A 24,208-nucleotide genomic window follows, 5' to 3' on the forward strand; every position below is an offset into this window, starting at 1 on the left:
TTTCATTAAATTAAATGCATAAAATATGTTCCAATGGAAGCTGTATCTTGATACAAATTTGGCAAAAGGTATCTGTCAAAATACAAATACATGTTTAATGCCATCATTACCGCTAGTTGTGTATGTCATTAAAGCATAGTTGCACATGGTGAAATTCACTGTTTGCTACTTTCCTGGGTTTTCAAGGTGGAAAGGGCTCATCCCTCCCCTGCCTTGCTAAGAATCCCAGGCTGCTGTTTGAGCTGTCACTGTGGTGCACAGGAATGTATTACTGAACTCAGTTCTGATGGGCACTACTTCCTCGCCTGTGTTTGCTCTCATTGTCTAACAGCTGAAGCTGACTTTTGTTGTGTGTGCAGGCACAGAAAACATTGTTATTTATGCTGGGACCCTTTTCACATATTATGTTTCATATTGTTGTAAATTGCAGTAAGCCTCCACCGGGAAAAGATCCGTACTTCTACACATGGATAGTGATAGCAGCAGATTTTTTTAAACTCAGCAAGCACACTGGGTAATAAAAAACAAGCACACAAGGGGTGCGCACGCCACAGCAAGCCATGTGTTTCGAATTATCGCACACGCGTCTGGGACCGATAATTCAAAACACATGGCGCCCGTGCGGGTAACAGCAGGCAATAAGCCACACATGAACGAGTGTGCGTCTGGTGAGCTTTCTGAAGCCCCTTACAATAAGTCTCGCAGAGCAGAGCATGCGCGCTGCTAGGCGAGACCTTAAAATGGCACCCCACCGCACCTGGACAGAACATTTTCCGGACCTACGGATGAACAGAAGAGGCCTGGACCTGGTGTCTGTGCCCTGAGAGGAGCCCTGAAGAACTTGCCCTGTTTTCCCTTCCAGGATAATGAACTGTACTGAAAGGGCGAGCAGGCGGCCTCCTTTGTCGCTACAGAGACAAGAAGATGCAAAAGGCCATTTCCCTACACATCCCGGCTGGTCAGTTATAATTGGAACTAGAACTGGTCTTTGGGTGTGGCCTCTGTCTGGCTAAGACAATCTAGGTGCGCCCCTTGAAGTCCTTGGAGGACTAACGACTTACAAGTGTACTCCTGTGGTTGCTTGTGCAACTGGAAAAAGGTTGGAAACATTTGAAAACGTTTGCTCCAGAGCCAAGGAGACTTAGGAGGAAAAGTAATTGACTGGCAGTTCCATGTTGCCAAATTGAATAAAGTTCCTTTTTTGATTAGGACTTTGATACTTTTACGAACTTTGTGACTTCCAGTCTTTCACCGGAACCAATCCACTTGGTGAATCAAATGAGGGTTTCCCTGTGGTCAAATTGCACATAGGTCCCACTCTATTACGACCATTGAATACCATTGGTGCTTTGCACTTTTTGGCACTATTTTCACGTAAATCTTTACAAATTCATAGTTCTGCTTCCTCTTATTGGATTTTTGTTGTTTTGCTACCATAGGCATTTTCTGTCTCCGACTTTGGAGAGCCCAGGCTATAGTGCCGAGCCTCCCTCTACATCCCAACTTACCTGTCCAGCCGGTGGTCACCTTCATCCAACCTCCTGGTCCAAGCCTGCAGCCTCTTTGTGCGACTAAGATTCCCCATTGAAAAGCATTGGGGCTTGATTATATTATGCAGCAAGAAAGGGAAAATACTGTGGCATAGTGCAGTACAGTTTGTGATAATAATATTTCATTATATTGTATTTTTTTCACATGATGATAATGTCTTGAAAAATATTTAATCTTACTAGTATCAGTTCACTACCCAAATATAGCAGGAGGCAGCAGAAAGATGACCAGTGCACCTTTGCAATTGCCTTCTGCTGCACAGGAGCAAGTGTCACCATATTTCTGGTAACATGTAATCCGTTTCATCTAGACACAATTATGTTTGTTAAAATCTGCAAAATATGCAGCAGATGATGGAATGTATGGCAAATATGGCATATCTATATTAAAATCCAAGGGGGCATGCATATAGTTAGGTATCAGAGTTCACATTACATGCCTTAACCCCAGCACACCATTTAGGTGTGGGCGGAATTTGCGTAAACGCTTTACGCAAATCTCTATGAAACGGTAAAAAATCTCTGCGAACACACAGAAATTCCGCGTACACGCGGAATTGCTTGTTGGTGATGCTTTTTTACTGTTCGCAATCGCTGTATGCGTGCTCAGGCAAATATCTCGCGAACACGCATTTGAGAACGCAAACAAGCAAAAAATTTCGCGAAGTCGCGGAACGCAGAATTTTGGGCAACTCCGTGTTCTCCGCGGAACGCAAAATTACCCAAATTCTGCAAATTCCGCCAGCGGAACGGAATTTACCGCCCAGGCCTACACACCATACATCATCTGACAGAACGCCTAACAAACATCCAACTGTGAAAAAATACACCACTAGATAGGTATTATAGCATCTAGACCGCAACCTATCTGTTGGCAAAAGTCATGGTTATTGATCTAAAATTATAATATAGCCCATCAATCTCTCCAGTCAAGAACACTCACCCACAACTCGCTATAATAACAGAGTAATAAATAATGACACAGCTGATAAGCACATCTTTAAACTGGTACGCAATGGAAATTTCATAACTGCATTTGAAAGACACCCAGATTCTCCACTGACTTTGAGGTCAACCTAGTGACCGAATGAGCTACACAAATATCTCTCACGTGACATAACATGTTGATCTTATTTACACATCTAATCACACGTTACCTATATATGATGGCACTTTCAATGGAAGTAGTTTTCTGGGCAAGTAAATGCGCATTATAGGTATACATAGCTTTCACAAAATGCATTATTACAAAGCTCTTCAAATTCACTGAAAATACTGTAGCGAAGGTCAAGTTAGGTTTGGTTGCTCACCAAAGACTCTTGTCTCACACGTTAAAAAATACTTAGTTGAATTGCCTTTATGATTAAAACATCAACACCTTAGAAATTATGGAACGACCAGTTGGAATTTCAACACTGATGGAGAAGAGAAATATATTGTTGGATTGTCAATCCATCACCAATATTATAAGTGTTAAATACAGATTTAATGCTAGGATCATCAAATCATGCGCCTCCTATTTTTTGTCCTTGCTTGCTCTCTTTCTTAAACATTCTGTAAAACGTCATGTGGATAAAACAATACCACATTTGGGGTCTAGTCTTCCTTCACAATCAAATGCCTGCTAAAAAGGACCACAGAGAGAGGTCCTTTTACTGGTCAGTGAGTGAACCTCTGCACCTTCATCTTTCTCCTTCGTGGGCAGTGAGAACCTTGTGAGGGACACAGTAAATTTCCACTGTATTATCTCTTCCAAAAAGATCTGTGAGGGTGGATGACAGTGAACATGCTATAATTTGCAGACGGATCCACTGCTGATTATATCAACAGTGTTTTAATGATGTTCTTCTCTTTATTGTGTGACTGATTGTGAAGGAGAAAACATGCACTTCCTTCCACCAACTCAACTTAACAATATTGTCACCAGTCCTCAACTTCTGTCATGTACTATACGCTACACAGGTTTTTCAACACTGGTTCCCCCAGGTTTATTGCTGTCTCGGGTGATGGGATCTTGAGAACGTCTATCATGGTACAGCAAATATAAACCTAACAGAAATAAACAGTTTTCGAGGCACAAGATCATCATAGACTTGCTTTCTTAACACTGCAAACATTATTTATTATAACTCAGTCCAAGGGAGGGAATTTTATCAGCCTGCATATGTGAAATTCCTAGTGTACTTATTGGGATTCGATTCCATGACTATATAATCCAACAAGTGCACCAGCAGTGGATTTAGTACAGATGAACCAATAGAGTGTGTTCAACCAACTCAGAAGACCTTGGATCTACTGCTGATGTTGATGCTGTGAGTACCTGAGACTTCCAGCTACTTCCATCATTTAATTGGTTCCATGGTGCTTTTGATACTACCAGGCTTCTAATCACTACATTTTATGTCTACAGCGTTATTAGGAGTGTCAGTTTCCGCATGAGCCGTGCAAACATTACATTTTTCAAGCTGTTGTATAAACCATTTAGAGTCTCAGTACAGGGTGAATCACCTTCACATCCAAGTATTGACTTTCTGTCATGGACACTGCCAGATAATCTGCTGATACTGCACTCCCTGCTGGCCCTTCCAGTGCTGTTGACATGTCTCTTGTTGCTCTACAATCTTCACCGTAACCGAGATAAAATGCCCGTATATCTTGGCCACAAAGAAGCAGATATTTCAAGATAGAATCCTGCTTTGTTCAGCGAAAGCAGGTTGATGAAACTCCACTGTGTGGCGTCTTGGAGGCCATGTCCTCTTAAAAACTGCATTAACAAAGCCTTGTTCAGCGAGGCCCTAGATCTGCAGCCTGGACTTTTCTCTTCCAAACACAGATTTCTTCGTTTTTCACACTAGTTTTTTTAGTTTTCTACAGATTTTGGATACTGCACGTTTTCTGAAAAACTTTCAATGCACTGAAAGTATTGGAAGATATTGGGGTAGATTTACAAAAACTCCATTCAATGCAGCACAGACCACAGCAAGACTGCTCTGCGTTGCGCGACAGGGAGGGAACAGGAGAGCGCCATATCTTCGAAGATATGGCTCTCTCCGCCCCTTTCCCTTGCACCGATTACAGCTGCTGGGCGCCAGGCACACACCTTAGCGCCATAGCGGTAGGATTTGTGTGTGTCTAGCATAGGTTTTGTACTGGAAGGCTACCATTCCTGTACAAAATACCATACCTAGGCAAGATACAAAGCTTTTCCAACTATGTATGCGTGCTGCACAGTGCAGCATGCATCCAAACTTGGAAAAGGAAGAAGAAATGAAAGCATTTCTCCTTCCTTACGCCTATTTTAAAAGGGCACAGTTTTCTCTTGCTAAACCACATCCACTTTATTTAGTGTATTGGGTTCAGCATGGGAATCTTGGGTGTTTGCATGGAAACACCCATGCTCCGCCCTTAGTACGCCCCCATGGTGCTAAGTAATTTAAAGCAGCGGCATCCGCTGCTTTGCATTACTTTTCCGTTATTTCCAGTGCTAAACAAGTTGAGCGCTGTAAAGTAAATTGGAAAAAAAAAGATTTTGCGCCGATTTGACCCAAACGCGGTGCAAAATCTCCGTAAATCTATCCCTCAGTCTCTATGCCTACATTTCCAGATAAAGAGCAAGCTTCTAAAAACATCAGAAAGGACGAAGGATAGACTGGATTCAAGATGCAGAATCACAGTGATATCCATTAACAGCGAGTTGATTGAGGTAGTTATTTATTGTAAAAGCAGCTTAGTTGTTGGCTAGCATGAGCAGAGTGAACCTGCATAGTGTCTTTGCAATGCAGTCAAGCAAACCAAGTCACTCAGTCTCCCTCTTGACTCCTATCCCGTATAACTAAATGGAGCAAGTATATGAGAAATATGGAGGGTCCAAGCATACCCAAGGAAAGGCATGGGGGAGGGTGCGGATACCCTGACATCAGGACACAGAAAGGCAGTAGAGAAATGTGTGAGGGCAACACACACCATAACTTCCGGATTCACAGAAGCGCGGTGGAAGAGAGATGTATGCGAGGAGAGCAGAGACCCTACATATTTAACTTATTTTCTACATTTTCAGGGATGTGAAAAATGATGCAGTTAGTGATGTTTCATGTGCTTCTCTCCTTCTGTTTGGAACTGGATTATGGATGTTATCACCTTCTTCTCTGTAGATTTAACCTTTTATTCCGCAGAAATAAGACACATTGTCTGCCTCTAGCTGCACCACATGTTACAAGAAGGGAGGGCGCTATTACAGAAGCTAAGTAGGAATATTGTCCTTTTAGGGTATGTCAGACTGAGAGATTTTGTGTTGTTAAAATTAAAACAAATCATAGGAGAATCTCAAGGTTACTGAAAAGGTAATTTCACAATGAATAAACTGTGTCAAGTAGAAAGCACTTATTATATTACGGCCAGCAATTGCCCCAAATCATTTTATAATTTAATTGGTGTGGAGGTCACTTGCTTCCCCGCTATCCATTTATATTTCATTGTCCCTGGCTGCCTTACTGAGCAGCTGCTTTTTGTGTGCGTACTGACCTTCACAGGACTGCCCACTCGTAGAGAACAAGCCATTGTCATGGTAGCCATCTCTGCACTCACAGTGGTACCAGCCAGGCAGGTTGATGCAGTTAGCACGGCTGTCACATTGAATAAAGCCTTCAGAGCATTCATCAATGTCTGATCAGTAGCCAAAAAAGAAAGGAGAAGGATAAAACCAGTTAGTCACGCAACGCAATGTAACCACTTGCATCTTAAGCGTTTTCTAAGTTTTTTTCATTTTTTTGTGTGTGTTTTGGTTTCTGTGGATTTGACTAAAACGTGTATATGTTAAATCTAAAATAGTTTTCTAAGGAAACATACTGATGAAAGGTGAATGCTAATATGTAATATAACCTGAAATCAGCACATATGCCTCTACTGATTAAGGCAGTCATTATATATGGGACATCGTGTCGGATATTTGAAACACCCCTTCAGGCTGGTCCATTCAAACAATGAACATACAATCACTCTTAAATGCGCAGCATGCCACATTTTTTAACTATCCCTTCCAGTCACAAATTGCACCGTGGGTATGTTGCCATTGTGCTTTGGGATGATTGGCAGATTAGTATCCTTGTCACACGGTGGTAAACAGAGGCTATATCTTGAGCCTGTCCTTTTCCTATGAAGCTGTGCGCCCCTTTATTAACAAAAGCCCACAGTTTAAAGCGCATATATAAACCCACTAACTCTGCCAGTGAGTGGACAATCCGCAGACAGCATAGGAAGCATGTAGCAGCGGTTACCACTTTGTTTGTCCAAACTTTTCTATCAGCAGAGCTTGCGCTAACCTGCAGGCCCATATTTATTAAGGTTTTGCGAAGCAATGCATAGGTATTTCCATTCCAAATGGGCCTTTTTCTAAGTGCAAAAAGGGTTTTGTGCTGCTTTGTATCACTTCGTGTGAATTGGCTTTTACCTGGGCAATAATTAAGCAACTCAGATCAAACACCCACTGGTTTTGGGCAAAGCCTAATCTAGCACTACAGCCAGACGAGACTTTGCGTAAAACATAACGCCTATGAGAAATAGGCACTAACAAGGGAGAATGTTTTAATTTCTTCAACAACTCCATGCGTTGCAAGTGTGCTCAAGTGAACAGCTTACATCCAATCTATGTGATCCTTTTGAGTTTGTCTATGCTTAGAAGATTGTACTGGAAGGATATGCTTCCAAAACAAAAACTATGTTAGACAGCGCATTCTCACATCCGCGCCATGTGCTACAGTGTTCTTTACACAAACCAGCCTTTCTGGAGTGCCTGGGCAGAACATAGCAGCACTAGGTCATTCTTCGTGGATATGGCTATGCTCTGTTTTTCCCCCTTGTGCAACGCAGAGCAGCAGATTTGGTTGCTGTGCTACATTGCTTGAAAAACTAGTAAATCTGTCCCATAGTGACGCAGAGTTAGCATATAAGTTCTAGACAGCAGTGTGTTCTGAAAAATGGCAACACCGCAGGATACCAAATTCAATTATTGATGATTGGTATGGGAGCAAAAGGCATTGCTAACACATGTAGACAATTGATTTGGAACTGCCTACCTCATCTACACATTTCGATGATGTGACCTTAAGTATTAAATGGTATATAGAGACCATAGCATATGACTCTAAGATCCAACACACGTTTTGCATTCCTCATTTTTGTTGAACTATTTCAGAAGATGGAAGTAATATCCCTTTTAGGAATTCAATGACACTTAAGGGACATTCTGACCCAGGATATGGACAAATATAAAATTTTAATGGGACGATAATATCACCCACTCTGTAGTAGCAACATATTTATAAATATTACCACCCAAAGCTTGATGTTCTGGGATGAAACTTGAATGTAGATAGAAAACCTGAATCTGCATTCAAATTTGAATCAGGACACATATCGCAGTGCCTGAAATGGAGTTTGTTTGCTTTTCTTAAAGTAAACTGTTCTAAAGATGACACTGAGAAAAGTAGAAGTCACAAGTCTTTATTGTGTGTCTCCTCTCTCCACCATCACCTCACAATCTGTCGCCTGCTTGACTAGAACCTTACCAACCTCAATATTCTAAAGCAGGTTAAACTACCTAACTTTGGGAATACACCAACTGATGATAAAGGGAAGGGGACATATAAGGGCAGAAATATATTATTATGTTAATACAATGAAACCAAAGATTATAAGATTACTTGACATTACAGCACATGCTCCCCCTCAATAATTCCCCCCGCAGTGGAGGTTACCCCAATAACATAAAATGCTTAAAAAATATAATATAATTTTCTCATGCCATAGTCTTCATGCCATTTCGCTGATTTTTTCTCCTTACACTTCTGGAGATGTTTGTGTCCGGATCAGTGCATTGAGTGTGGGGATGGCATCTCAGGTTGAGATGTTACCAGGTGGCGTATATTTAGCTAGCCTGTCCATTCTCAATTTCTGGTCATTGTTTATTATTGCTACATTATGTTTGATTCCAACAGTATGCATTTTGATGTACGCCCAGTCTCCCACATCCCATTTTTATTGTTTGGTTCTGTATTTGTGGTCTTATTAGTCTTTGTGTTTAGCTTGGTGTGATGCAATTTTGCTTCTTGCATCTGATATATTATGCTCCACTCTCTCTCCTCCCTCTATCCAATTCGGAAATAATTTTTCGCAAGGTTTCCTTCTCTTGAGGGATAAGAAAGGTGATAGCCACGTGATTTGGTTGGGAGTAGTATGATATACCCATAGCATGTCTTGTATAGCTCTTTCCACCTGTAGGTGATTGTCACATGCAAGTCGAATGCATTCTTTAATCATTTTATTTACTCCTTCTACTAGGCCATTAACCCTGGGGCAGTATAAAGCAGTTTTCCAATGTGTGATGGCTAAATTTGTTAGAAAGGCAGTCATAGATGATGAAATACATTGTACCCCTTATCTGTGGCTATGGTGGATGGTATGCCTTATGTTGTAAATGTCTCTTAAGACATTTATGAGAGAGTCTGTGGTGCTCTCATTCACCATCCTAGTGACCAGCCAATAAGATTGGTGATCCACTAAGACAAATGCGAACCGCTTCGTTACACCTTTGCAGTTTATGGGGCCAATTATTTCCAGTGGGAGCTTTTCCCATGGTTTGCTTGGAATGGACACAGGCCATAAGTGAAAATTGCAAACACATTTAGATTTATCGCTGTTCGCACAAAAGGTAAAATATTTTACTCCATGCTCAACCATGGAGTCAATGATGGGAAACAAAAAAGTCTTGATGTTGTTAGGCTCCTGCCTAAGTGACCGTCATGTGCAAGATCTATAACTGTGTTCGTTAAGTCTACAGGCAGTATTAATTTGTCGTTTCTCATTATTTGGTTTTCATTAAGGTTGATTTTTATAACAGACTTCCCAAAACGTGTTAATCTCCTCATTCACCTCTTTGCAAGACTCGGGCCAACCATGTCATATGTGCATTTTAGGTTGTTTCAAAGATTCATCCCTTGCAGTATGCTCTTCCCACTCTGTTGAAGTTATGGCAGGGAAATTAATTTCTGGTATCATATATTCCAGAGTTTCATACTGCTCTTCCTATTTCAAAGGGGCTTAGGATAGGAAGTCAGCTCCAGTCTTTTGATTTCCAAGAACGTAGTCCTCTTAATAGCAAAAGCTCCCTGAGCCTAAAACTTATCTAGCTATGCGGGGGTGCTGTTGGAAGATCCTTTGGAGGTAAACATATATGTGAGTGGTTTATGATCAGTCCGTATACTGACAGGGCCGGACAGGCCGTAGCGGGCACTGGGCGTTTCCCCGGTGGGCCGCACGGGTGGGGGCGATTTTGGGCCCCTGGGGCCGTTTGTGTTACAGGGCGTTTTTTGCAGCATAGCTGCAAAATCGGCCCCTGTAACAAAATCTGCCACCAACCGCACTGGCATACAGCTCAGCCGCACTCCCAACCCCCAGGGGGGCCGGCCGAGCTCCTTGCCAGGACTGGTTTTGGTCCCAGTCCGGCCCTATATACTGAAGTAAAGGCCCCACAAAATGAATTTAAAATCCTTCACAGCACAGAGTCATTCAAGGCCTTCTTTTTCAACAACATATTAAATAATTTCTGATTTTGTGAGTGTACGTGAGGTGAACGCCACAATCCTTTCTTTGCCATCAATGATTTGAGATAGTATGCCACCTAGTTGTTTGTTACTGGTGTCAGTGTTGAGTATAGTTTTTTCTAATGGTGCAAAATAAATAAGTGGCAGAATGTATTGCTTCTTTGAGCTTTTCAAATGAGTAGTGGTGTTACTCCAGCCATTTGTAATGTATGTAGTTTTTTATCAATTCTCTAAGGTTACATGTTAAGTTTGCAATTTCTTTTATGTATTTTGCCATGTATTCAGCAAGTCCTAAGAATGACTTGAGAGCAAATTTGGTTTCTAGAGCAGGAACTTTCTTAATGGCTTTTAGCAGGCACATTTTGAGTTTAAACACTTCTTTAGAAAAGGTGTGTCCCAGGTTTTCCACTGCACTAACCCCAGTATGAGACATGTGTTTTTTTCAAAGCTAGCCCTGCATCTTTGAGTTAGGAATGTACCATTTTTAAAAACGTGTTATGCTCCTCGATAGTGGCACCATAAATTAAGATGTTGTTATGGAAACATAAAGTCTTAGGAACCCCATCCAAAATCTGTTGCATTATGTTTTGGAAGACTGCTGATGTTAGTTCAACCGGCATTCTGAGGACTATGAATCTACCCATAGGTGTAGTAAATGCCATCAACCACCTAGACTCAGGGTGCAATTCTACTGGTGGTGAGCCATGGATAGGTCCAGGACTCTAAAACATTTTGCTTTCCCCATCGTGTAAAGCATTTTGTGGATGTGGGGTAAGGGATGTTTCTCAATCCAAATTTTATTATTCAGATCGAGTAAGTCTACGCATAACCTGATGCCATCCCAATGGGCTTTATTGGCTATACCATTGGGGGCTACCCAGTCTGAACATTCTATGGGTTGTATGATGCCCATATCTTTTACATTTCCTAGTTCTTTCACAGAGGGTTCGGTCATCAGATGTGGTATAGGTCTTATCTTGTGCACCACTGGCCTTGTGTTAGATTTCAACTTGATCTTATGCTGGAAATCTTTAAGTACTTCTAATTTCTTTGTAAATATTCAGGAAATTCATGGCAAATATGGTCACCTGTGACGGATTGGTTTACAGTCAAGACCTGTTCTGGATTATTGGGATCCAGCTTGATCCATAACTCCTTTTGAAGTTCCCATCTTAGGAGGTTGGAACCTTCCTACACTGCATAAACCTTACCTACTGTTGAGGGAACTTTGATGGTGATGCATGTTTTAACCATTCCTTTAGACTAATGGGATCTTTAGTGTACTCACTAGGTGATATATCAGGAGTTTTCAAAGTTCTACTTCCACTATCGGTCATAGATTTAAAACCAGAAAAGTTGATTAGTGTACATAAGTTGCATGAATCCGCAAAACGTGTTATGAGGTTACCATCCAGGTACATATTGCACTCAGGATATTTAATCTGATTAATCAAGCTCCTATCTTTTATTTTGAAAATGATCTTCCTTACAACTTGGGGTCCTCCTTCTGACTTTTTTTTCTCCTTTTCCCATTTCTAGAAATGCCTCTGCACACCCTGGAGAAGTGGCGGTTCTTATTGAATTCTTGAAAGTGGCAAATCTAGCTTAGCATTTGGAGTAATTATCTAAATGGTTGCTGCTGCAACATCTGTAACATTTGAGTTTACTATTTTCTGAATCGTGTTTTTGCAGGAAATTATTTTTTGTTAATATTTCGCACACAGCATTTTTCGGGTTCTTCATATATTATTTCAGAGATTTGTTCAGTTGTGGTAGTTTTAAAAAAATGTATTTTAAACACAGCTTCATGCTCAATGGACTTCGAAATCTCAATATCTTCTTGTAGGTTAGGTTGTTTTTGTAATACATTTTCTTGTATCTTGGAGTTATTTGTGAAATACACAAGCTGATCTCTAATGAAGAATTTGTTCAAATCTACAAATTCACATAACTTGCTTAATCCCCTAAGCACAGCCTCATAATTAGTCATGCATTCTTGATTGCTTAGAGCTTGCCTGAAGAATTTGTGACATTCGAGTACTATATTGATTTTGTCCCCAATGTGACTTTCTAATTTTAGGGAAATGATTTTAAACTCATCCACTTCCTCATCCTGTTCATCTTGTGATATCCCTGGTAACGTTTCTAAAATTCTCCTCCCATGTGTGCTTAAGTTGGAACTTGTTGAGTAAAGTATGCTGCTTCCTTATAGGGCTGAATCTTTCTCCCCCAATACCTATTGGGTAGGATTCAAAGATCTTTACCCATTCCTTTGTCAATATGAATATCCAAGCGTTTATTGATAAAAATTAACTATTGTCCTTATTAATGGAATCACCCGTCCCAAACTCCATACCTACCCTGACACATGTATGTAGTCAGGCAGGCCCTGCGACCTAGGCAGAGGATTACTGATTGATTTGTCACAGGGGGAGAGTGCAAGCTGACAGGCAAACACATAGGCAGGAAACATTTGATAAATCCCACACATAGGCGCAGCGACATTACAATGGTCAGGGAAGATTTCCCCCAATAATGCACACATGGCCCGAGGGAGATACATGCTCTTTTGAAAACTCAATAAAGTCAGATGCCACATGAGTTAGGAAAGCATAGCCAATCAGGACCTAGCACACATACTGATCACGCATTCCCCATGCATGACATCTGGACACATTCACCACTGGCCACACTGTGTCCACACAAGGTCAAGACCCATCTGCAGTAACCATTTGACCATCCATTTATGACTCTAAGGCAGCAATCAACATTCTTCACAACAAATGGTGCAGCTGAAACTTTTATTACTTGCTGTAATATTGTATATAAAATGCACAAGAACCCAATGTAAATTGAGACAGTCCTCAGACCTCGTGCCCGTAACTGTTCTCCTGGCCACACATCTTTAATTAAAAAACTGTTCCTGTTTTGCCAAACACCTCCTGCCTTATGTTTTTTTCTGAATAATTCACACCAGAGCAACACCTTTCAAGGTACATTGGGCTCTCCAAACGTGTTTACAAATGGGGCAGGTTGTGACATGCTTGCAGCTGCCATTGTGATAATGTGTAAGTAACAGTGAACTGGATTAGGCAGAAATGCTTTCTATTATATAAATATGACTGATATTAATTCAATAGAGTACAACTCTTAAGAGAATGCATTTAACAAATAGCAGACCTGTAGTCAGTACAGCATAACCTTATGACATGAGATGTGTTTACTGCTATACTTGGACATTTGAATATATGCAAATAAATTAAAGGAATGACAATATTAAAAAATAACATTACAACATTGTTAACAAAACGCTAATGCCCTTTGTGATTCTTAAGATGACAGCATAAAAGAAACAACCTTCAAGTGTAGCTCAACATCATACAAGAAATTCACAGAATACCTTAAGCTAAGGTGTCAAATGCTAGAGTCCAATAGTACTAGCAAACTAATCAGAGTGATAAAAATTGCAGTACATATGGAGCTTCCACAATTATTTGCTGCTTATTCTTTATTAAAGAACAGTATATATGAAGTACATGAAGCATATGCCAAGAAATACAGAGAAGTTACCAGTATTAGGTGTATATATAAAATGCACTAAGTCTTAATTAACTGACTAGGGTGTGCATGTCGCCATTAAATAATTACTTTGATGACAAGCCGAGAAAAATATGTGTATCACCAAAATTCTAGTTAAAAAGCTTCCCAATAATGAGGCAATTTAAAGTGTGGATGTCACTGTTGAATGGTACATTACAAACAATACAACAGTGTGAGGTGTATATGTGCGTGTCCCCATAAGGGTTTATCTGCATAAAGTGTGTGTGTCACTGTTGAGCAATACGCAACACATGTACAACCATCTGAGGTGAAGGTGTGCCTGTCACCAAAGGGGTTATTTGCACTCAATAGCCAAATTAGAATATGCGAGTCACTACCCTATCTTATGCGCACACAGCATGTTGAGGAAATGCTTCGGTGTGCACATCACTGTTGCAGACAAGGATGACATGCCTCGGGCCACTAATCAGCTTCGGTGTGCGTATCACTGTGCAGGTGGAAAGAGACATGTCTCTGGAGACACACCTTTGGGAACACTCCTAGGAGTGGGCTGCCCTATGGAAAGTCTGACTGGAGGAGGATGTTGGCAGCAGAAAAGGAAGCTGTAAGCACCACACACCGCTCCGGGGAATTGAAATATTAAGGGATGTCGGATTCAAACGATGGAGTAAGGGCCCAGATGCGGTACAGAGAGGGAAAGACCTCAGGCACAGGCAACGTTTACAGGGGGATCTGGGAAAGTCAGAGTCACCCTTTTAAAGCCAAAAGAGAGTGGATAGAAAGACCAACAAAAAACAAATTTCCCCTTTATGCTCCCACTCCACAACCTCTAATCATCAAGTCACTCAGAATGCACTGAACAAATTTCCTTCTCAGATTTTTTTTTTTTTACTGAATTCTATATAGTGCGAACTTGACACGAATCGGATATCAGAGCCCCTTACATAGCACCATTTGCATTACATGAGGATACATTTATTTTTGTTAGGCACGGGGAGATTATGTGATATGCCCAGAATCACAGGATGTTCAGCATCATTGCTGAGACTCAAACCTAGTTCTCTTGATTCGAGGTCGACCGTCCTAGCCGTTAGGCCAACTCCTCTCCCTGATGTTCATTAACTGAACTATCAATTATAACTGTCTCCTTTATATATGAAAAAAGTGTGTATTTATTACAATAATTAAAATACATGTCATTATATCCACTATGTACAAATTGTTAAATATACAGTACAAAACAGTACAATAAAATCTAAAATCAAAAAAAGAATCATACTCTTGGTTAGAATCTCAACATTATATAAATAATTATCTGTGCAGCAATTTACAATATATATTTATAGTTTTCTCATAGTCAATCCTCTATTTGTTTGCATCCACAATATATTGTAAGTTGTAAGCATATACAAATAATTGCAAACTAATACTGTATATTTACAAAAATATCCTTGTACATATTATGTCTTATCTCTGTACAAATGTCGACTTGGCTTTTCGGCAGATCCTGGACTCAAATCCCTGCTTTCTTCAGGACACATTCACATAAAAACTTTTACATAAAGGCAGTAGTTTACTGTCAAATTCCACTTCATACCCCTGTTTCGTTCCTGATGTGTGCACTAAAAAATGGGTTTAGTCACTCTCAGCATAGTTTTGTCTTTATGTTAGAAGGTACACATGCCTCATTTAGTGTACATTATTCATATCAAGATATGTCAATTGTCTTGTCATCCCCCTCAATTAATTCTCATGGCTTAATCTTTTATAGATAGTTGGGGTTTCTTATCATTGTTTTGAAAGACTCATAAGCTCTGTTCTTTTTTGATATTGAGCATGAATGCGCCTTTAACTGTGGTGTAACCTGTTAGCTTGCTGTGGTTATCATGTGGAATGTGAGGTGTCCTAGGCAACGAGAATATCAGTTACTGAAGACATGATTTAATGATGGCTGTGCAGTTAAATGGTGGATGCTTCATTAAAGGGAACTGAAAAAGACAATATGTGTATGCATTCTCTTAACATTGGCGACAAGTTGAAGCCTCCACTGAGGAATCCTGCATGTGAATTTTGACAACTTGAACAACTTTGAAGTTCTATCCACTTTGAATGCCCAGGACTGCATGAAAACACATGTAACCAAGAGCATTAAATTAGTGACTTGATGCATTCTTCTTTACGTGCAACCGGTGGCTGACCATCACACCACCAATACAACCCAAAATGAAGGATCCAATAGGGATTTCATTGATTTTTCTTATCAAACAACTTGTACGGTTACTCAACAAGCAAATGATCCTGTAAAGAGGGATGGCATTAAGGTACTTTCATGGAATGTTGCTGGTATTTTAGATACGCTCACTAATCTAGACAGGATGTCATTTATAAATGGGAATGATATAATTTGTTTACAGAAAACTCAGTCCCTAGATGAATTCAATTAAAAACAAAAATTGTTGTATAAATGACCTGGCTACTCTCTCCCTCCTCTCCCAGGGAGACTGAGAGGTGGATTGTTCACTTTTTTAAAAATCAAGTTGACTGAATGTAGTGTCAGGGAAATTCATTTCTCTTGTTTCTACCAAATGTTCCTATTCATAATGACTGACTTGTATGATATTTTGCTGCAATGTTTTTGACCTTAACTCAACCACAGTTATCCATGACTTAGAAGATGATATCATAGACATACAGTATAGGCTTAACAAGGAAGTTCTTGTAATGTGGACAGGAGATTATAATTTATATTTGTGTAATTCTACAAGACCATACTCTGAGTATTTTAAGGGATTTAGATGGGATGGAATTGACTCATTTTACACATGTCCCTTATGGGGATGCAGTCAGTCAGTAGAGTTTTCTTATCAAGGGATATGGGTTTTGCCAGCGATTTCAGGTACTCTGGCACACCCCTACCTCTAAAATGTAATGGAAGTGGTAAAAATACCAATATTGATTACATAATTATTTCAGCTAATTTGTTTCCTTTTTTGCAAGATTACAATGGGGTTACTAGTTGCAGTAAAGATGCCCCAGAACCCACTAATTGTTATTTTTGCCTTAAATGTTGCTGAGAAGGGATATCAAAAGATGGGTCAAGTAAATGAACTTTCTCGCAATGGTGGAAGACTCAATTGGGATAAAACTGACAAAGAAAAAGTTACTAAGGAGCTCATCCATGAAAATCAGAATAACATTTCAAGTTTATCCTTATCTGCTGTATCCTCTGAAAGAATTGCAGAAGCTTTTCCTAATCTTTCTGCATCTTTTTCTTCTAAGATATTTACTTTGTAGTAAACCCCCTAAAGGTTGGTTCAGTCATGCGGGTACTACAGATCATAAGTGGCAAAAATAGCCTTGATGAAAAGCTTGCATTCGAGGGAAGAATTCGAAAAGTGTAAAAGAGAATGTAAGAAGTTCACTGATATGAGAAAAGAGGAGCTCAGGAAGGAATGGGAGGAACTAGAAAGGGAAAGTAACCTGAAAGATAATGATTCTTTCTGGAAAATTGTGAATAGACCATTTTCTCAGGTTATAATAAACCACCAGTTTGACATAAATATCACTGTTCACTCCTGGATAGAATATGTTTCAATTGTCTTTAAGGGAGCTAATGATATCTTTTTGCTGGTTAATCAGGAAAACTTGTAGCCAGCTCAGGGAGATGTTTTTGCATTAAGCCAGTCAATTGAGGTTAAGAATGTTACTGCAGCAATCAACCGGAGGACACCTGGGAAAGCCCAGAGTCCCAAAGGGTTCCCTATGGATTTGTGTAAAGCTAATAGTACTCATGGGCACCCTCATAATGAATGTCTTAAGGTCTGCTGTATCTGGCCAGTTAATTCAATCCTGGAATGGCAGTTCAAGTTTTTTAAAAAGGGAACAGAAAACTACCCTGCTGTTATCATCTTATCTCCTTGCAAGACATTTCATGTAAGATCTTGGGTAGAATCACTGCCTCCAAATTGGAGGCTTGGTTAAAAGAGAAGTAGATACTTTGCAGGGTGAAATTTGGGTTTCGTAGAGGTTTGGGCTGTAAAGACAAGTGCCTAAACCTACAGCTTATCTTAGTAAAATATGTTAATGTTTAGAAGGGATCCATACACATAGCGTTTATAAACACTCTTGGAGGAGTTTAAACACTTGATGGATGCTCTAGGCTTAAAAAACAAGCTTAGTAAAGCCTTTATTGTGATTGTGGGGCCCAAAAACCCCATAATAATGTAATTTCAACTAATGGATATTGAGATTGCTAAAGTGAAAATGTTTAATATCTTGGGATTGAATTTGACTCCAATTTGAGTTGGGATCTCTTGTTCAGATCAAATGCACCTCAAAAAAAGATATCTATTGACTCAATATTTATTTTTTGCAAGAAGGCTGGGCCACAAACCAACCAAGGAAATGATCACCATTTAAAACACTAAGGGCGCGATTACGATGTGGTTAGGCAATCATTCCCACCTAGGGCCCGATTACGATGCCATTAGTAAGGACTCCTAACGGCATTTGCTCCTTCCAAATCCGATCGGGAATGCGTCTTCCCAAACGAGGGCCCGATTATGATGCGGTTAGTAACATAGGCTCCCATTGAAGTCAATGGGAGTCCAACCAAATTGTATCTGGAAGCATCTGGATGCATCGTACTCAGTCAGTCGACCTCTCCCGATCCGAGTGGGTTGGAAACCATTTCCAAACCAATTCAATCAGGAAGATTTCCTAACCACATCGTAATTGTGCCCCAATTTTGTTGCGATTGCATCCTATGGATTTGGGGTCTAGGGTTTTAAAAATGAAGATTCCTTTCTGTCCCTTTTTGTGACCTTTCTACCTCTGTGCCACTCATTTCCCCCCGTTTTTTTGTGACCTTTCTGCCCTTTCTTGTGACCTTTCTGCCTCTGTGCCACTCGTTTCCCCCGTCTTTTGTGACCTTTCTGCGCTTTTTTGTGACTTTTCTCCCTGCTTGCAGGCAGGTCGCCTCCACGCCACTGCCCGTCACTTGACTGCCTGGTTCCTGCCTCCTTGCTGCCTCCTTGAATGCTGGGTTTTTCCCTCCCCTCTGCCCTGTGCACCAGTTCCCCCTGCCCCCCTCGCTGCTCCCGATCCGACCCATTCCCACAGCTGCATCCCTGCTGCCCCGCCCCTGCACACCCATTCGCCTCCCCGCTCCCGCCTCACAGCTGCTTCTCCCTCCCAAGCCACCTCATATGCAGGCCGAGAAGCAGCCGCGCAGCGGACGAGCGCAGTGGGTACGCCGCTGGCGCGCTGAGCCCATCCACGCCTGGACCACGCCCAGCGCCAGAACCCCTGGACCCCGCGAACGCCACAACACCAGAATCCACTACGACGCCAGCACCCTCCACGCACTCAACGCCGGCTGAAACCACACCTGCTTCCAGGCTGCCCAGAAATGGACCCACGGACCCTTCTCCCACACTTGCAGCTTCACCTGCGACAGAACCACCAAACCTCCAAGTACTGGACCCAACCACCTCCGCTGCATACTCCTCAACAACCGCTCCACACGCAAACACGCCGTCGAGCTCGGGGATCTGCTCGACACCTCCGCCATAGACGTGGCCTTCCTGACCGAGACCTGGTGGAATGACTCCTCGGCACCTGACATCGCCAGAGCCATCCCAGATGCTACAAGATCACCCGCAGGGATTGCGCCAACGGAATCAGAGGAGGGATAGCCATCGTCCACAAGTCCACCCTCAAGGTCGCCACCCACGCAGACGACACCCTCAACACTGCGGAACACCTGCACTTCCAGATCCACACCAACCCCAACACCACCCTCAGAGGAACACTCATCTACAGACTCCCCGGATTCCGGGCTCAGTTCAGCGACTCCATCGCCGACCTCGCCAGCACCCACGCACTCGCCTCCATGGACTACATCCTCCTCGGTGACCTGAACTTCCACCCCGAGAACAACAACAACACCTACTCCGCCACCCTGATCGACAACCTTGCCAACCTGGGCCTCAGAAAACTCGTCACCGCACCCACCCACGCTGCCGGCCACACGCTGGATCCCATCTTCTCCACAGGCTCCCACGTCGCCTTTGACCACACCACTGAACTCCACTGGACCGACCACCGCTGCATCCATTTCACCTTCAAGAAACCAACCATGCACCACCGCACCCAACAGCTGCCTCGCTGCTGCTGGAGCAAAGTCACCGAAGACCAGCTGATCACCTCCCTCGTCAAGAACCCACCCACCAACCCCACCAACCCAGATGCCGCAGCCTGAAACCTAAGACAGTGGATCGACAACTGCGCCAACACCCTCGCCCCGCTCAAGAAACCCTCCAACAGCCACACCAACAAGAGAGCCACCTGGTTCACCGACGAGCTCCAGACCTCTAAAAGCGCATGCCGGAAACTGGAGAAGACATGGGTCCATGAACGCACACCGGACAACCACGCAGCCCACAAGGACGCCACCCGCAGACACCACCACCTCATCAGATTAGCCAAGAGATCCTCCTTCAAAGACCGCTTGGAGAACAACACACACAACAGCAAAGAGCTCTTCAGCATCGTAAAGGAAATCTCCAACCCCAGCACCAACACCGGCGACATCACAAGAACTGTGCGACTCACTAGCCATCTTCTTCCACCGCAAGATCGCTGATATCCACGGCAGCTTCAACACCACGACCGCCCCGTCTACGCCAGACTTCACCTCCCCTGGGAACACCACCAGCACCAACCGTCTGACCTGGTCCAATGTCAACGACGACGTGACACGCAAGGTCATGAACTCCATTCACTCAGGATCTCCGTGTGACCCGTGCCCATACCACGTATTCAAGAAAGCAGACGCAGCCATCACACCCCAACTACGGAAGGTCATCAACATCTCCTTCAAAACAGCGACATTCCTGGAAAGCTGGAAGCAAGCCAAAATCAACGCCCTCCTCAAGAAGCCCAAAGCCGGCCCCAAGGACCTCAAGAACTTCTGGCCCATCTCCCTGCTCCGTTCCCGGCAAAGGTCATCGAGAAAATTGTCAACATGCAACTGGCCAGCCACCTCGAAGACAACATCATCTTGGACGCGTCCCAGTCTGGATTCAGATGAAACCACAGCACCGAGACAGCCATCATCGCCGCCACAGATGACATCAGGCGCCAACTAGACAACGGCGAAACATCAGCCCTCATCCTCCTGGACCTGTCAGCCGCCTTCGACACGGTCTGCCATCGCACTCTAAAGAGACGCCTCCTAGAAGCCGGAATCCAAGAGAAGGCTTTCGACTGGACCACGTCCTTCCTCTCTGGCAGAACCCAGAGCGTCCGCTTCCCACCCTTCCGATCCGAAGCCACCGACTACATCTGCAGCATCCCCCAGGGCTGATCCCTCAGCCCAATGCTGTTCAACGTCTACATGGCCCCCTCACACAAGTGGCCCGCCATCACAACCTCAACATCATCTCCTATGCTGATGACACCCAGGCACATCCTCTTCCTCACCAAGGACCCACACACCGCCAAAACCAACCTCCACAAGAGAATGAAGGCCGTCGCCGATTGGATGAGGAGCAGCCATCTGAAGCTGAACTCGGACAAGACGGAGGTCCTCATCCTCGGACCCACCCCCTCAGCCTGGGACGACTCCTGGTGGCCGACCACACTGGGAACAGCACCAACACCCACCGACTATACACGCAATCTAGGATTCATCCTCGACTCCTCCCTCTCCATGTCTAAGCAGGTCAACGCCGTCTCCTCCTCCTGCTACAACACCCTCTGCATGCTCCGCAGGCTCTACAAGTCGATCCCGACCGAAACAAGAAGAACGGTGACACAGGCCCTCGTCAGCAGCAGACTGGACTACAGCAACGTACTCTATGCAGGAATCACAGACAAACACCTACAACGACTACAACGCATCCAAAACGCCTCCGCCGACTGATCGTCATCGTCCCCCGATGCAGCCACATCAACCAACACCTGAGAGACCCACACTGGCTCCCCGTCGACAAGAGGATCACCTTCAAGCTCCTCACCCATGCACACAAATCACTCCACAACGCCGGACCAGCCTACCTGAACAGCAGACTCAGCTTCTACACCCCCACCCGCCAGCTCCGCTCCGCCAGCCTCGCCCTCGCCGCTGTACCTCGCATCCAACGAATGACCTCCGGCGGCGGATCATAATCCTACCTCGCCGCCAAGACCTGGAACACCCCCCTGCCCACATACGGCAGACCCAAGACCTACTCGCCTTCAGAAGACTCCTCAAGACCTGGCTCTTCGAGCAGTAGCAGCACCCCCCTCAGCTCCTTGGGACCCTCACGGGTAAGTAGCGCGCTTTACAAGTACTTTGATTGATTGATTGATTGATTGATTGATTCACATAGTCCAAAATACATTGCCTACCTTTGTCTGCAACTGAGAGCTTAGTATTAATTTAGTATTAATTTTGTGGAATATAGATTCATGCTCAGTCTTGAGTTCCTTTGGCTAAGACTTTGGGTGACACCTAAAGCGAGCCTAAGTAGGGAGGTGATTCAAGTCAGTCTACGCCTGGATAACACAAAATACGTTTCTTGCCTGAAGTATGTCAAATCATTCTTTTACACTTTGGGAATCTCTGCGTTTCTTACAAACCCCGAAGGTATTAAGAGTGGCACAAAAGCATTGGTTAACTAAATCTTTTATAAATGGCAAGAAGGGAGCAGCTTGAGAGATTTTTATTAACCACATGCAGCTTTAAATGATGTATATGTCAAATCCTCAGAAGGTTTGGGGTTCTATTTGTCTTTAGTCAAAATGAGAGATATAGATTTTAACTCACCAGGTTGTGTTTTAACATTATTCACTTTCTTGTTGCTCACCCTTCTTACATACATGGTACCTGGTTCACTAATCCTTCTTGTTCCTGTGACTGGGTTGCAAAGCAAAGCAAAGCACATTGCACTTTATGTTGTTCTGTACCTTGTACTCCTCACATAGGAAGCGATTTCTGGTCCTGATATTCTGTGCTGACAATATCAGACATTTTAAGGCAGCATTTGTCTTTCTGCAAAAGTTCGTTACTCTTCAAATTTGCCATGCAGTGATTACCTTTATTTGTAGCTATTTAGCCACTAGGAAGAGGTATAGTCTAGGAACTGGTATGTAAAATCAGGGATCATGTAAGTGTGTCTCACTTATGGTTGATATTATTTTCTCTCATGACTTGTATACTGTATATCTTATTATTTATTTTATTTGTTTTTATTAGATGTTTTATTAGATATTTTTATCAATTGTACTAAATGAAGATGCACCGTATCCAGAAGTATAGGTGAACCAGGATCAGGTTTATTCAAAAGGTAGGAGTCTCAGGATACAGGTAAAGTTGGTATGAAGGACGCCCCACTGAGAACAGCATTATTGCTGCTCAGCCCACGCATTCAACTGACACTCTATCAAACAATGCACACACCAGCATTCTAATTACATTAAAGTCACTATGGCTGAGCAGCAGGGGACATATCACTAAGAGGAGAATGCATAGCAACAATGAAGATACCACATTAATGAAGTACGTTTTATTGTACTTATAAATTATGTTTTTATGGCTGGATTGACGGTCAAATAAAGTTATTTTGACTGACTGACTGAACAACTTTAGTCTTATTGAAATCTATTATCTTTTCTGTTTTTATTAATGTATTAATTTATTATTTACTACATATTTGGATTGCTCTATAGACAGCTCAAGGAGTCGCTTTAGAGCTTGCAGGTTATTTGCATGTATTGTACATATATACATTTGTATATGGGTTCTTCTAAAATGGATTTAGGACCATGCTTGTAGTAGCCCTTTTCGGGAGATACACATTCTGAATTTCTGTTTATGAAAAAGCAAATCTGCAGCACAAATTTGTTTTCTAGACCTATTAAATGCTCTATATGCGCGTGGTTGTGAGCAAAGCTATGATGATTGGGGTGTAAACCTTTCTACCACCAAATTATGAAAGCAGATTTGTGGAGGTGGTAAAACATCACAAGAATATTTGTGAATATTTAAGCAGATGAATGGAATTAGAGGACAGAAATGGCATACAACACCGTATTACAGTAACAGATCACAAGGTCAACAATATTACAACATGACAACTCAACAAATATATGACACAACAAACACTACTAGCAAAGTTGAACAAATTGACAACATAAAACACAGGAATACAAAAAAACACAAAAGCAACACAGCATAACAACCCAATACACTGATACAACAACACAACAGTATAACAGATAAAGACAAATCAATACAATAGCACACATTTACAATTGTGTTGTGTGTGGGATATATTTTTGGGTTGCAACATTGTGGTAATTTTGTTGTCTTGTGATCAGTAGGTACTTAAGAGATGTCTGTAATTTCAGGAATATCCTGTTATGCTTGTTACGCGAAATTCCAGAAATTATGTTATTACGCCACTTCATGTATTAAATACAACATTTTGTGGTAAAAATGTACTGCAATCACTC

General features: G+C 42.4%; 1 protein-coding gene across 1 annotated transcript in view; it reads right to left on the bottom strand.

Moving 5' to 3' along the window:
* The window catches only part of NELL2 (neural EGFL like 2), a 1,025,546-nt gene that overhangs the window by 96,314 nt on the left and 905,024 nt on the right, over positions 1-24,208 (bottom strand). Inside the window, exon 16 of the mRNA XM_086919530.1 lies at positions 6,072-6,212. Coding sequence (XP_086775656.1) covers positions 6,072-6,212 — 141 coding nt within the window. The remainder of the gene's footprint in view (positions 1-6,071; positions 6,213-24,208) is intronic.

Source organism: Lissotriton vulgaris, chromosome 1_1 (assembly GCF_964263255.1).
Source record: "Lissotriton vulgaris chromosome 1_1, aLisVul1.2, whole genome shotgun sequence".
Classification (NCBI taxonomy): Eukaryota; Metazoa; Chordata; class Amphibia; order Caudata; family Salamandridae; genus Lissotriton; species Lissotriton vulgaris.